Source organism: Erpetoichthys calabaricus, chromosome 15, assembly GCF_900747795.2.
Source record: "Erpetoichthys calabaricus chromosome 15, fErpCal1.3, whole genome shotgun sequence".
Lineage (NCBI taxonomy): Eukaryota > Metazoa > Chordata > Cladistia > Polypteriformes > Polypteridae > Erpetoichthys > Erpetoichthys calabaricus.
Genome location: NC_041408.2, coordinates 13184688 through 13200783, shown reverse-complemented (window position 1 = coordinate 13200783; position 16096 = coordinate 13184688). Strand labels below are relative to the sequence as shown.

General features: G+C 40.3%; 1 protein-coding gene across 1 annotated transcript in view; it reads left to right on the top strand.

Moving 5' to 3' along the window:
• Positions 1-16096, top strand: part of LOC127525974 (serologically defined colon cancer antigen 8 homolog) — a 59559-nt gene that overhangs the window by 20477 nt on the left and 22986 nt on the right. Inside the window, exons 5-10 of the mRNA XM_051919529.1 lie at positions 737-868; positions 2958-3022; positions 6335-6484; positions 10919-11057; positions 12742-12894; positions 15866-16000. Coding sequence (XP_051775489.1) covers positions 737-868; positions 2958-3022; positions 6335-6484; positions 10919-11057; positions 12742-12894; positions 15866-16000 — 774 coding nt within the window. The remainder of the gene's footprint in view (positions 1-736; positions 869-2957; positions 3023-6334; positions 6485-10918; positions 11058-12741; positions 12895-15865; positions 16001-16096) is intronic.

Genomic DNA, 16096 nt, shown 5'->3' with positions numbered 1-16096 from the left:
AGATAGATAGATAGATAGATAGATAGATAGATAGATAGATAGATAGATAGATAGATACTTTATTAATCCCAAGGGGAAATTCACATACTCCAGCAGCAGCATACTGATAAAGACAATATTAAATTAAAGAGTGATAACAATGCAGGTATAACAGACAATAACTTTGTATAATGTTAACGTTTACCCCCCCGGGTGTAATTGAAGAGTCACATAGTGTGGTGGAGGAACGATCTCCTCAGTCTGTCAGTGGAGCAGGACGGTGACAGCAGTCTGTCTCTGAAGCTGCTCCTCTGTCTGGAGATGATCCTGTTCAGTGGATGCAGTGGATTCTCCATGACTGACAGGAGTCTGCTCAGCGCCCGTCGCTCTGCCACGGATGTCAAACTGTCCAGCTTCGTGCCTACAATAGAGCCTGCCTTCCTCACCAGTTTGTCCAGGCGTTGTTGATGTTAATGTTGTTAAAAGATTGTAGAATACTAATTGATTGGGTAGTCAAATCTGTTTTGACAGTAAAATGGAAAAAGGAGACTTCCACAAACACACCTGCAGAGGTGCCAATGGTGATTTTTCTGAGATGGGTGCCAGTGGTGGGTTTTCTGATGGGTGTGCTAATGGATTTAACAGCAGTGATTAGCTGCTTGTATATTTCATACCTATTAGGTTTCCACTCAATGTGAGTTATCAGCTAAACGTCCAATGTAAACATTCAAGTTAACAACAGTGTGTTTCTTTCCAGACAAATCTTTGTGAGACCAGGATCACAGGTGATTCTTCTTCAGCTTCCCCAGAAACTAAACAGCTGTCTTCCAGTCAAGCACCACCATCAATCTACAGCATCGCTCAAGTCACAAAATGGCAAATGGAAATGGTTTGTCTTAGTTTAATTCAGGGTGTCAAGGTGATGAAGTTGTTAGTGTTGCTGCCTTCCAGGTTTAAAGCAGGTTGCATACCCACCTGTCATAAAAAAGTTTCATTTAGGTAACTTCATGCATTTTTTTTTTTGATCAGATGTTTATTAAAGAAGATAACAGCAAGAAAGCATAAAAACAGTATTCTGCAGTTACAAATCCATCCATCCATTATCCAACCCGTTATATCCTAACTACAAGGTTACGGGGGTCCGCTGGAGCCAATCCCAGCCAGCACAGGACGCAAGGCAGGAAACAAACCCTGGGCAGGGTGCCAGCCCACTGCAGGGCACACACACACACACACACCCACCTACACACCAAGCACACACTAGAGCCAATTCAGAATCGCCAATCCACCTAACCTGCATGTCTTTGGACTGTGGGAGGAAACCGGAGCGCCTGGAGGAAACCCACGCAGACACGGGGAGAACATGCAAACACCATGTAGGGAGGACCTAAAAAGTGAACCCGGGTCTCCTGCAGTTACAGATCTTCTTATATAATACGCTACCATGGCTGTTCGTTTGTCTGTCCAGGATTTTAAATCACCTATAGCTTGCAAACCGTTTGATCTATTGACCTGAAATTTGGTACACATATACTACGTGACGTCTACTATCCGCTTTCAGGGTGATGATTGACCTCCAAGGTTATTCCTCTTTTTATTTTTATTTTATTGTACAATCAACTGTCGACAGCGACAGGCAGGGCAGCGATGCGGTGCATGCGTACATGCTCCGTTCTCATCCCTACCACCTTCACTTCCCCTACCTCTTCACATCTTAAATCATTCTTGAGGCAGATTGAAGAGTAAAGTGCCAGCTGAAGTGAAAAATTAAGGAAAATGGACGCCCTGCCCGGGGTTTGTCTCCTGCCTTGTTGGCTGGGATTGGCTCCAGCGGACCCCCGTGACCCTGTAGTTAGGATATAGCTGGTTGGATAATGGATGGATGGATGGAAAAGTAATTGAAACACAAACACTGAATCAGTTATAACGCTAAAAGATGCAGAGGAAAGAAGAGAAGAAGCGGGCCGCTAGGGTGGAGAAAACAAGAGCTGCTCAGGAAGCAGCAAGCGCATCAACTTCTGAGCCAACGAATGCTAAACGTACAGAGTATATGAAAACTAGGAATGCTCAAGTCAAGTGTATTCGCCGTTACTGGTTTATATATAAATGTTAAGGTCTGTCTGTCTGTTCAACCATTATGTCACAAGTTAGACAATTTGAAATTATTATGTGCCTTGTACATTTTTGCCATGAATCCCTTTTGTTATTTTGTTGTTTTTAAATACAATAATTTTTTTTTGTTTTAAAAACCCCCTCCGGAATGAAGTATTCATTTTCACAATCCTGCAGCACCATTTTGTTTTAGTCATGAGATCCTCGATTTTCTTGTTATTGCTGTCAGGATGTGGCTCTGGGTTCCTAGGAGGTGCAGTCTCAGAAGTTGCGTCACATGACGTGATTGACGTCAAGCTTTATAAACCAGCAGGATGGATCCTTTACCATCTGAGATTGGGATAAAAAAAACCGACAAGCTTTTGTATTTGTTAGTCTTGATTATTCTGCTGCTGAAATCTTCAGAACTCCTTTAGATTTAGTTACTGTTTCGGCTTCGGTAACTAGTTTTGGGTTTTCCCGGTAAATGACTAATTTCTGGAATTTAGCTGTATTTCTTCTCCCAATCTATTCAAATTAAAACCTTCATCTTGTCAATTTACTAGATGTACAGATTCACTGTTCAGTGGGGAAGGATTCGGTTGAAGTGACTTGGATCAAGTCTTTGCATGGCCTTCTCTTTTTAAAACCAGAAAGGTTTAGTTTCCATTTCCCATTATAGCAGACCATGGCGTTTAGTCTAAGGATGCACCTCTCTATGAAGCTTCTAGTGCTTTTGTGTCTTTTTAAGAGTTGTTCTTATATCACAAGTGTATTAAAAACACTTTGCATTCACTTTTATAGCACTGAGAATTATAACTTTGTAAGAAATTTCTTTTCCGAGCCAGTTTTTCAGGCATGCTTTTACTTTTTTATTGTACTACTAGGAGAAAGTCAATCTGCTGTACCAAGCTAAGGCTGAAGCATTCGAGGAACAAACGTTATCTCTAAGGTACTAATCACCATAAATTAACTTGATTTTATGTTATCATGCCAAGTGAGTACAAGATGAAAGTGTGTTAGCAAATGACTTCAAGACGTCTTTTACCAGAATTTAATGCAAAATTTAAAATAGTATACAAAAAGAAGTAAATACTGACACCTGTGACAGATATGGAGTGCGTGTGAGGTAACCATGTGCCCAGAAGAGCAAACAGGCAAGACCGAAATGTCAAATGAAAGGGGGAGCAGCTCACATTCACCTGAACCTGCTTCACTTTCATCGATTTCTCTTATTTTTCAGAAGTACTTTTGGACACTTTTCATTTGCAGTGATTCAGGTATATTAGTAGGTTTTTTTTGTAAATTTCAGGTCCTGTTAAAGTGGTTTAGGTCCAGATTTGGAGTAAGTCAGTCTAAAACCTTGGCTTCTTTTCAATCATTCTGATGTGGACTTGCTCTTGTGTTTTGGATCAATGTCCTGCTGCATGTTCCAGCTACTCAGTTGATCAATGCATGACTGGACATTCTCTTTTAAGAATTTTCTGATGAAAAAGCCACAATTATTAAAAATAAAGTGTGTCCAAGTCTCAATGTTGAAAACCAGGCCTGCACCTAGGGGGGGACAACCATGACACTTGTCAGGGGCCCGCCCTTTTTCAAGTTTTTTTTTTTTTTCTCGAAAGGTCCTTTATTATCAAGAAGTGGCGCGTCGATGTCATACAGCGGTCACTGGTGGGTATGATCTCGAATCTAGCTGCTTTGAGTTTGAACTCCATTTCCGTCATGAGTGGCAAGCAATTTTATCTGAAGCAAAGCATGTGGCAAATGAAATGAAGGGATTGTGTTCAAAAAAAGCTTTAGTTGCCTCACATTTTTATGCAATCGTTTTGTTCACCCCACTGAATTAAAGCTGAAAGTCTGCACTTCAACTGCATCAGAGTTGTTTCATTTAAAATTCATTGTGGTAAAGTACAGAACCAAAATTAGAAAAACGTTGTCTCTGTCCAAATATTTATGGACCTAACTGTACATAATTTGGTAAGGCTCACGCTTCATTTTCTTTACCTTTGTCTCTTAGACGGTTTTCTGGCTGTTACATTTATATCAAGGTAACTCAAACACACTTGTTTTAAGAAATAGAATAATACCATTTATTGATAAACAGCAGGATTGGAAAAATATGATAACTGTAATCTATCTATCTATCTATCTATCTATCTATCTATCTATCTATCTATCTATCTATCTATCTATCTATCTGATCCTGCCAACTATGCTATCTATCTATCTATCTATCTATCTATCTATCTATCTATCTATCTATCTATCTATCTATCTATCTATCTATCTATCTATCTATCTATCTATCTATCTATCTATCTATCTATCGTATAGCGTCTTTCATATCTATCTATCGTACAGCGTCTTTCATATCTATCTATCTATCTATCTATCTATCTATCTATCTATCTATCTATCTATCTATCTATCTATCTATCGTATAGCGTCTTTCATATCTATCTATCTATCTATCTATCTATCTATCTATCTATCTATCTATCTATCTATCTATCTATCTATCTATCTATCTATCTATCTATCGTATAGCGTCTTTCATATCTATCTATCGTATAGCATCTTTCATATCTATCTATCTATCTATCTATCTATCTATCTATCTATCTATCTATCTATCTATCTATCTATCTATCTATCTATCTATCGTATAGCGTCTTTCATATCTATCTATCTATCTATCTATCTATCTATCTATCTATCTATCTATCTATCGTATAGCGTCTTTCATATCTATCTATCGTATAGCATCTTTCATATCTATCTATCTATCTATCTATCTATCTATCTATCTATCTATCTATCTATCTATCGTATAGCGTCTTTCATATCTATCTATCTATCTATCTATCTATCTATCTATCTATCTATCTATCTATCTATCTATCTATCTATCGTATAGCGTCTTTCATATCTATCTATCTATCTATCTAGAGGTATAGAAGACAGGATGCAAGACAGAAGAGACAGGCAGATATACAATACAGTACAGGATGACTATTTCCTGGCTATTTACGGATATAATTTATTATGGCACAGTTAAACAGTTTTACAATACCGAAGGTATAAGGATGATGACTAATACTGGTGTGGAGTTGTGTGTTGACGCTCCAGGTTCGAGTGGAGTACTTTTCTTACATTGGAGTGCACACTTGGTTTTTGCTATATGGTCCTTTGTCCATTGTGTGGTGCGAGGTTGTCAGATTGCTCCTAGGCTCTTTGCTGTGTCCTCTGCAGCTTCACAGGAAAAAGCGTTACTGTCTCTGGCACAAGAGCATAAGAGCTGACGTTCCTTTCTTGAAGTGAAGTCTGCACAGAGACTGGCTTGACAGAGTGCATCTCAGAGCTGGTTTAGTCAGTGGTGAATCACTTCCAGGGCAAAATATGTTTCTGAGCTTTTAGCTCCATGTAGGATAGGTGGCGTCTCGCCCCAAAGAGAGGAGTTTTTCAGCTTTCATCTCAACCAAAGGAGAGAGGGGATCATTAGCTTTCAGCTCTCCAAAATCATTACATCTTGCCTGAAGAAGGGGCCTGAGTTGCCTCGAAAGCTTGCATATGGTAATCTTTCTAGTTAGCCAATAAAAGGTGTCATTTTGCTTGGCTTTCCTCTACATTCATAATGGCTAATACGGTACAACACCCTAGTACTACAGCTCTCCAAAAGAAATGAAAGAGAAGAAAGCAGCTATTTTTGAAGGAAGGTATAACCTCTTGTGAATCGATCAGGGTCCCTACCAATTACATCCAGTGCCTGATTAAAAATGTGGTGTTTTATCCATCACATCCAGACAGAGTTTAGTTAGTGGCTACAGCAATAAAATGAATGTCCCTTTGGGTGCCTTTTCACCTGAAAGAGACTCTGCATAAGTGTCAACTCAGCTCTGATTTACAACTTTGTTACCAGATGAAGAATAGAGCTGACCTATATTGTGGTAGAGCTATGGGTTCAGCAATTCTCTTTAATATTCTCTCTGGAGTGCAGATGGGGCTGCCGCTGGAGTTCTGCATCCTTGTTAAATCATCTGTCTTAACAGGCCTTGTGGGCCACTCAAAGCCTGGCAAAATGGGCAATGCCCACTTTGTCCAACTATGTAATTTCTCCAAGCCCTGAATCCCATTGTGGTTTTATACCTAGGAACGTGAAAAAAAAGATCTAGGAATGGCAAAATAATAAATTTGACAACATTTCTTGTCAGATATGTTAATTTCCATAGAATACAGTATTTTCTTTTTATTCTAATTTCAGGAAGGAGTTAAGTGCTTCCCAACAAGAAAGTGAAGATCTTAAAGAAAAACTACGACACCAGGAGTCCCTGATCGCCTTGTCCCAGCATGAGATCGAGTTAGCACAGGCTCACGCTAACGTCCACCTGCAAGCTAAAGAGAGGCTGACAAAGTTAGTGCCACATCCTCGAGGGGCGTACAGGGTTTGTGTCTGCTGGAGGAGCAGCCTTAAAACAGAAAATGGGGGGGGGGGGGGGGGCACATAGTGAAAAATAGCAAAGAGTGGACAAGGATAGTGACCACCTGATTCCCCCACTATTTCAATGAGTGTTGTGGCTCTTTTGAGATAGCTTAAAACTATGACATACATGCTATGACCCTTTGTGACTCCCTTTACAATGTCTACAAACATGAAGGGCTCCAAGGGGACAAAAAGTGGATCAGAGAAAAGGTGTTCTGTTATATTAGTTGTAAATATAACAGAGGTGAGCTTAAAGAGGGAACTTGAAAGTATGAAAACAAGGTGGTAAACAATAAAATTCCATGTCTTCTTGGCCCTTGTGGCGGATGGCCAAAGCCCTTGCCCAGCCAGGACACCACGGCCATGGAAAGACCGGGGGAGAAAGTATTTTCAGGATAGTTTCTTCCCTGGGACAGACAGAGGGCAGCCCCCTTGGCTTCCAGCAGGGCCACGGGTTATGAGCATGGAAGTTCAACCCTGCTGGGGCTCATGGCCACCACCAGGGGACGCATGGATGCTTGCAGGGCCCATTTTAACAGTACTTCTGTCACTCCCGGAAGTGTTGCCAGAAGAAGCTTGTTGGGCACCTGGTCTCCTTCCGGTTGCCCTATAAAAGGAGCCAGTCACCACAAACTTAATGGCCTGAGTTGGGAGGAAGCGGACAAATCTCGTCAGAAGAAGTGGAGCTGAAAGGACTGGCTGAGAGAAAGGACTGTGTTGCGGATTTGGACTGGACTGTGTTTTCTGTTAATAAACTGTTGTGGCACCCAGCTGGAGTTCCTACCCGGACGTGATGCCCAGGAGAAGCCCTCCTCCAGAACACGAGGGGGTGTCCACCCTGGTTGCATGGAAGCACAACCCTGTAGGGGCCAGTGGTCACCGCCAGAGGGCGCCCCGATGCCGTGGGAGCCCTGGACCTTAGTACTTCCGCCACACCGGGAAGTGCTGGGGAGAAGAGTATTGGGGACACCCGGAGGACATCCGGATATGCCGACAGAGCTACAGGGGTGTGGCTACAGAAGCCCTCAGGATACGCCTGGAGTCCTTCCGGGGTGAATAAAAGGGGCCGCCTCCCTCCAGTCAGGGGCAAGAGTCGGGTGGAAGAGGACGAAGCTTGGTGGAGAGGAGTGGAGGCGGACCAGAGACTGTGAAAGGCATTGTGAGTGTGGCCAAGGACTTAAGGGATGATTGGTGCTGAGGCACTGGGTTTGTGCACTTCTATTGTATATAATAGTTGTTAATAAACGTGTGTGGTGAAGAAACAACATGTCTACCTGTCTGTGTCCGGGCTGTTCCCCACACTGTGTGCTCTGTGGCAATTGGTGTCCTGCCTGTCAGTGTTAGGGTTAGGGTGGCTGTACATGCCCTCAGGCATCACACCCTTAATAACATATTTAGCCTTTTTTTTAATGCATCCTTGCATTATAAAACATATTACAGAGTAGTCAACGTGTCAGCGCCTGCATATGTGGAGACACCTGTGTAGTCGGATCTGCCGATGAATGGTGTCTGGTGATGCCACATCTGCATGGTATGAATCTCAATCTGTCTGGAGGAATATGCTGCCCCTCGCTCCCCATCCTATGTGAGTCCCAAAGCTAGAACTCTCTTAGTGCAATGATATATATGTTTTTCTCGTAATGCCAGTTTGTGGCAGTTTGTTGTGTTTAGTTTGTGGTTATCTTTCCACAAGATGTGACACACACTGGTGCAGTGGTTGGTACTGCTGCCTCACCGCTTAGTTCACATTTGTGGCCAAAATACTTCATCCAGTATATTTTTCAGATGCTCTGGGACACTTGAAAGACCATTATACAATTATAATCCACTTAAAACTAATTATGTTCCTCCTCCTCCGTTGACTTCAATGCATTTCACAGAGTTCGGTGAAGTCCCTGAACATTTCCATGATTTTGCCAAACTCACGTCAAAGCCAACTCTGTGGTGTTCACTCATCACCATTGCCGATTTCCACATTTCCCCTAAAATGATCATTGAACGTTGATATATTATGAACAGTGCTTGGGAAGCTGAGATCTTTCTTGTCTTTCGACTTGATTGCCATTATTTTGCCTTTTTTACCTTCACACAACTGAATTCATCAGGCATATCACGGCAGTTCAGTCGTACGGTGCCATATGCATCAGTTTCACTATCTGTGTCAACGTCTGATGATTGATTCACATTGTCATCACTATTGCTTGATTATACTTACGGTTCAGTTTCAGTTTGTTCTAAAACTGGCCTTACAGCTTTTAGGTTGCACACCATTGTGTGTTTTGGTTGAAAGCTCTGCCCCACTCATGAACATTGATGATATACCATAGAGTGGAAAAACATAAAGAAATATTCATGAAGTTTTTGCAGCATGATGTTTTTTCTCCACTAGATCGCACCTGTCCCACACATTATTCAGGCTTAATGCTGTACATCAAATCATAACAGCTTAACCCAAGTGACACTCAGGGTTAACAGTTTTTACAGAGAATTATGATCCTGAGAGACACTTGGGGTTACTCAACTTAAATAAGTTATTTCAATTTTAAAGGTCTGGTTTGGGAAGTGTGTTTCTTTCTTAATTAAGGAGACAATCATAACACTTTAATAAAAATCATCATCTGGCCCTGACTACAGTGGAACCTCAGGTCACGATCGTAATTCGTTTCAAAACTCGTAACCCGATTTGGTTGTGACCCGAATGAATTTCCCCCATAGGATTGTATGTAAATACAATTAATTCATTCCGGACCGTACGAACTATATGTAAATATATTGTTTTAAAGATTTTTAAGCACAAAAATAGTTAATTATACCATAGAATGCACAGCGTAATAGTAAACTAAATGTAAAAACATTGAATAACTCTGAGAAAACCTTGAACAGAGAAAAGTAACATTGCAAGGATTTACGCTATAGCCTTACGAACCGCTCGCCGTAAACACTTTTTATTTTAATGAGTTTTAAGCACAGGGAAAACATAAACATTTGAAAAAGCTATCCTCTTTAATAAAACCCCTGTGTGTGTCCAGTGTCCGTGTGTATGTGTCTTCCGGTGAAGTGCGCATGCGTGGGGCACGGTGCGATGCTTCAAAGGCCGCCTGACGCATCACACAAGACAGAGAGGGTGGGACCTATAAAATATCGTGCGGCCGATCCAATCGGATTTCGGTAAATGAGGTAAGACCTAAAACATAAAACATGAAAAATCCAATCGGGTACTGTGACGCGGAGACCAGCTTCCCCAAAGAGGTGGGATTAGTGTTTGTTGCTGTGCAAGTGTTCACTCTGAGGATGTCAGATTTGCAATTAACAAACTTGGCCCGGTAAAGTGTTTTCCTAAATATACGAATTTTCATGATATTATAATAGGATGACTTTTAAAAGTAGATTTATGTTCGCGCACATACAATCCGTTGCTGGGGAGACGCCATACATACAATAATCAGCAGCACGACAGCACAGATTAAAATACTTGCTGGAGAGACGTATTACTGTGAGAGAAAATTAAAGGCACACAATACAGTGACGCATATTACAGCCACATACAAGCCAGTATTACTGTAACAGAAAATAGACGGTCCTTTGCCATTTAATATAGACTGTTCCTACTAATGTTTATGTACTACTATTCTAGCGCCCGTTATTGTAACAGGTTTAATGTCTAGTAATTTAATAAACAACCAAGAAAGTAACATTGCAACAACGCACGCTACGAACCGATCGCTGTAAACAGAAGTGAAGTGAAGGTTAAAATCCAATAGAAAAAAGTCTTCATTAAATACAACGAGGTTAATAAATCAGTCTCTTTAAAAACTAGCCCGGTGCATTCTTAAACTGCTTTCTCGGTGTTACATGGCCAGCCCTCTCTCTCTCTCTCGATCACTCGCTCGCTGCAGAGGGAATGCATAGGGAGAGACTGAGCACGTGCGGAAATCATCGGCGCGTACGAACCGGAAGGGAAACTTTTTTGTTTGTCACCCGAGTGTGTGGTCGTGAACAGATGCAAAAGTTTGGCAAACTTTTTGGTCGTAACCCGATTTGTACGTGGTCCGAGACGTTCATGACCCGAGGTTCCACTGTACTTTGTTTTTTTGCCTTAAAAGGTTTTTTCTTCTAACAATAATTTAAATATTCCTTTTATGGAAAAATCTAAATCATTGCAACATAACAGCCCCTAGTGACTTGTGCCATCAAAACAGTCCATTCCAAAACGGTCACACATGATGTTATCACAGCTAACTAAACAAATGATGAAGAAAATAAAAACAAATAAAAAAAAACCAACAGTTATTTTCTTTACTGAACTGCAACAGATAGAGTACGGTGGATTTATCGAGGCGCATTATTTATTCATTTCTTTCCTAGAGAAAGGGATGAACTGATCATCATGCTGACGTCACTGCGGACTGAGCTGGATGAATTTCAGCAGCGAGAATTAAGTGCCTATCAGCAGGTCAAGCAAGCTGTGGAGATGGCAGAAGAAGCAAACTTGGAAAAAGTGAAGGTAAAGTTGGGGAATGGAGTCAGGGAGTGCTTGGTAAAGTATTCAGTCTCCAAAGCTATTATTGTCATAAATTCTACAATATATTAAAATAGAAAAAATTCCATCTCATCTACAAAACAGTATATATCATGAAAAATCAGAAGAAACAAATTGAAAACCTTTCAACAAGTATTTAAGGAATAATCAAAATTATAAATGTAAAAAGTACCCCTTCTCTTTGTGTATCACCTGACCAGCTCACCCACTTGATGGGGCCTCACCTGTTCTCAAGTAATTTAAGAAGATAAGTCCTTCTCTCTCGTTCAGATCTAACATTATGATCGACATTTTCCACAGAGCACACCAAAATGAAGGCAAAAGAGTATTCAGAACACACGCTAGGCATATAAGTATAGAGAAGCACAGATCTGGGAAGGGTACAAGACCGTCTTGAAGACACTGAACAAAATTCAGAGCAGTCCATCATGAAGAAGTGGAAGAAATAGGAAGCCACAATCATGCTGTGTAGCTCAGGCTGCCCCTCTAAGATGGTATCCTTCAATAAGGACGCGCACAAAAAGGCGAGCTGCAAAAGGGTGACCTCAACTGAGCGAATGTTTCAATATTCTTGCTTTCGCCTTTTTATATGTTCAATCATTGCCTTTATCTAATAAATTTTCTGTAATAATTTTGTTGCGTTTGCCTTTATTCGCTGCGCCCAATTGAGGTCGCCCTTTTGAAGCTTGCCTTTTTGTGCGCACCCTTATTGAATAGAACCCTCTAAGATATAGTCGTTGAACAAGAATGGCACATGTCACAGGGGCCACCGTGATACCAGTTGTCAATTTGACTGAGTGTCAGAAGTCGTGGACTGAAATTGGAGAAGATGTCGGAAGCTCAGCAGTCTTCAAGGTTGTACAGAAATGGGAATTGAAGAAACCCTGGCTATTAAACATGCCCTCACGTTTGAAAAGTTCAAAAGCCTTCACTTGGAAGACGATGTAAAGACGTAGAAGAAAATCTTGTGGTCTGATGCAGCTAGAGTGGTACTCTTTGGCTTGAACACTAAGCGGTATGCATGGATTAAATCTGTGCCCCCTTGGCCAGAGAGCTTAATCTCTGGAGGAAGTTTGTCTTTCACCAGGACAATGACCCAAATCCCACTAGCAGAGCGACAACAGAGTGGCTTAAAATGATAAAGACTGAGTTGGCCCCAATCAGACGTCTGTGGCAAAACATGAAAACTGTTGTCCACCTCCACTCCCCAACTAACCCGGCACAGCTTGAGCAGTTTTGTAGGGAGAAAGGAGGACATGTCGCTCCATCATGTTATATAAAATTTACCGAGACTTGTCCAAAAAGATTACTTTCTGTAAGCGCTGAGAGAGGTGTTTCAACAAAGCACTGAAAAGTGGTATAATAACTAACAAATTTATTAAGTTTAAGTTTTTCAGCTTTAGAATTTTCTTTCTTTTTTTGTGAAGCAGTGTAATTTACAAATTAAATTCCAATTCAAATTGATCAAAATCCCAGGTTGTGTCAATCAGAGTTGGGGGATGAATACTGTTTTAAAAACTGCACTGTATATGTGTGTGTTAACTCGTAGAAATATTTTTACACCCATCTAGATGCTCTTTAAGTGATTATCCTGTAATACTATAATTATCTGACCCTTTTTAGTAGTGATGTGACTCTTTTCCTTTAGGCCATGGTTCAGTGTGAGCTCCTGAGGAGTGAAATTGAAAGGAAAAAAAATGAATTAAAAAAAGTGCTGGCCGCTGAGCAAGAAAAGATAGCCAAAGTTCGGGACAAGACAAAGGATGAAATGAAAAGAGAAAAGCAGAATATGGAAACAACGGTGTTGTAATTTTTTTTTCCTTGGTGATTATGATATCAAAGTATTCCCAGTCTTTGAACGTTCCATAAGTTATTACATTCAAATATGAATACACTTGGAATTTTTGTCAGTGGTCAACATAAAAAATGCTGAAACATTACTATAAAAATCAAAATCAATTGATTCTTCTAAGTTAATTCTAACTGAAAAACTAACGTTTTCACCTTTTAGGGTCGATGTTTTCTAAAGAATGCCTAGGTAGGCTTTTCAGCCATGAGTAGCTTTGCTAATCTGGACTCTTAATATTTTTACTGATTGTTTTTCTTAAATTGCTTGGGCTTCAGTGTGTTATGTTGTAGAGGTAGTAGTAAGAAGAGGTGTACTGCGAGAAGAGATAGTTTAGTTAGTTAGTTACATTTTTATGTTCACCACACACTAGTTTTTGGGCGGTTAAGGGCTGGGAGAGAAAGTTAGTCAATTAGAGACATGGAATGATAAAAATTTTGGAAAGAAGGCAGAACGTTTTTTACCAGACTTTTTGAAATCTGAAGTGGAAGAGACTGCAGGGTGAAAAGGCCAGATAATGGATTTGAAGTTGTAGATTAAATAAGAGCCGGTGTAACAATCTCATTTAAGTAAAACTTCTTTAGTTTTCTTGTTAGAATGCTTGCTGCTGTTATTTAGAACTTAAACCATTGGAACATTTTTGATGACAACAGGCCATTCAGCCCATCAAAGCTTGTCATTTTTGTGGCAGAATCGATTTAGTTTTGTGAATTTTACTGTCTTATTGTTAATGTCGGTGTACATTCTGGTTTGTTTTGTGTATTTTTTATTACTGATCTTATTTTTATTTCTATTGTCAGAGTTTTCTAAGAGAAGCTTACTTTGTATGTAATTTTTGGAATCTTTGTTATTTTTTATGTTATACACTAGACATTAAGCCTGTTACAATAATGGGCGCTAGAACAGTAGTCCATAAACATTAGTAGGAACAGTCTATATTAAATGGCAAGGGACCTTTTACCTCAGTAAATTTTTTCCGTAAAATGCCTGTAATTTTCTCTGACAGTAATATTGGCTTTGCTGTCCGTAATATGCGTTTAATTTTTTGTCACAACGGTGGGCAATCAGCAGATTCTCCCCTGCAACTGATATAATGTGCGCGAAAATAAATCTACATTTAAAAGTCATCGTATTGTAATATCATGAAAATTCGTATATTTAGGAAAACCCCTTCAATGACTGACACTTTACACTTTACCGGGCCAAGCTTCTTAATCGCAAATCTGACATCCTCAGAGTGAACACTTGCACAACAATGGGGAAGCTGGTCTCCACGTCTCAGTACCCGATTGGATTTTTCGTGTCTTCTGTTTTAGGTTTTACCTCATTTACCGAAATCCAATTGGATCTGCCGTGCGATATTTTATAGGTCCCGCCCTCTCTGTCTTGTGTGACGCGTCAGGCGGCCTTTGAAGCATCTGCTTTGAAGCATCGCACCGTGCCCCGCGCATGCGCACTTCACCAGAAGACACACACACACAGACACTGAATGCACACTTTTATTAAAGAGGATTTTTAGCGTAATTTTTTTATGGAGTACATCTTGATGTTGAAGGAAACAATTTCTGTTGTTAGTCACTCAGTCCTTGTGATAGATAGATAGATAGATAGATAGATAGATAGATAGATAGATAGATAGATAGATAGATAGATAGATAGATAGATAGATAGATAGATAGATAGATAGATAGATAGATAGATGCTTTGTCCACCTCTTGAACCCTCAGGTACCACTCTGATGACCAGGTGAAAGTATAAATATTCTTTATTTTATAAAAATACCGTGCACAAAGCACTCTCCACACCACACTCATATAACCACTATTCTTTCTCTCACTAACCAATCCTCCTCTCCCAGACACTTCGCCACCCTACCTCCCAGCTCAGCTCAGTGTACTGGGCTTCCCACAGTCCTTTTCTATCCCCTGACCCGGAAATGGTTCCTGGCAAAACCCACAAGTCCGTTTCCTTCCGGGTTAGGGTAAACAGTCCTCTTCTTCACCCCAGGAGTACGTCGTTTCTTCCGGTCACGTGACTGTGACGCACTCCCGGGTTATAGGGCACGCAAGAGCCCACTAGCCCCCCTACAGCGACTCCCGGTGGCCCCCAAGGTATCCAGCAGGGCTGTGTATATAAACTACAAAGTCCATGAGGCCCTGCTGGCATTCGGGGCACCATCATGCTGTCCGGAGGGCTCCTCCTAGCGGCCTGGGGGTGGCGACCGGAGTCCATAGCCGGTCGTCCATCACGATAGATAGATAGATAGATAGATAGATAGATAGATAGATAGATAGATAGATAGATAGATAGATACTTTATTAATCCCAAGGGGAAATTCGCATACTCCAGCAGCAGCATACTGATAAAAAACAGTATTAAATTAGTGATAAAATGCAGGTATAACAGACAATAACTTTGTATAATGTTAACGTTTAATCTGATGTCATCCATCATTTAAAGCCACCTTGGTATCCAGACATTGGATCCTCAAATCAAACAGCCGTGACAGCTTACTTTTAAAGCAACGCAAGACTCGGTTACAGCTTAATCTGACTACTAATTGTGACTAACATTTTGATGAAAAATATTCTTGACTTCCATGTTTTGACTCTTGTCTGTGACATTGACTACTCTTCCTCTAAACAACATATGTTAATCTCTGCCTCTTAAAACCAATCGCAGTTCTGTTCCAAACATTTACAATAGCTTAATTCCTGCCGACTACACCAACTTTTTATTCTTCACTTCACGACTGTATTCATTCCAAGAATTAAAGTTAAAGGTCTCAAGTGTTTAACTCAGTTTGTTGAACGATTATAAAAGTAGTATTTATTTTCCACAAAATGTTCATGAGAAGAGCTTTGTTTTATTTTTGTAAAAGTTTTTTTTCATCGTCTTTTATTCTTTGCTTATTGAATCTTTGTAGCTAATGATATTGTCGGAGAAAGTAATGCGTCTCAAATCCCAGACTGAAAAGCTGAATCGGGAAAAAGAGTTCATGACCAGTCAACTAGACGATGCCCAAAAAAGCTCTGAATCTCAAAATGAAAATCTGACAAAGGTTGACCTTTCTTACAAGAATGAAGTTCATAGTTTCCTTTGAAGTGACACAGGTAAACACACGATCTACAAACACGGGTTTTTGACTTTTATTTTT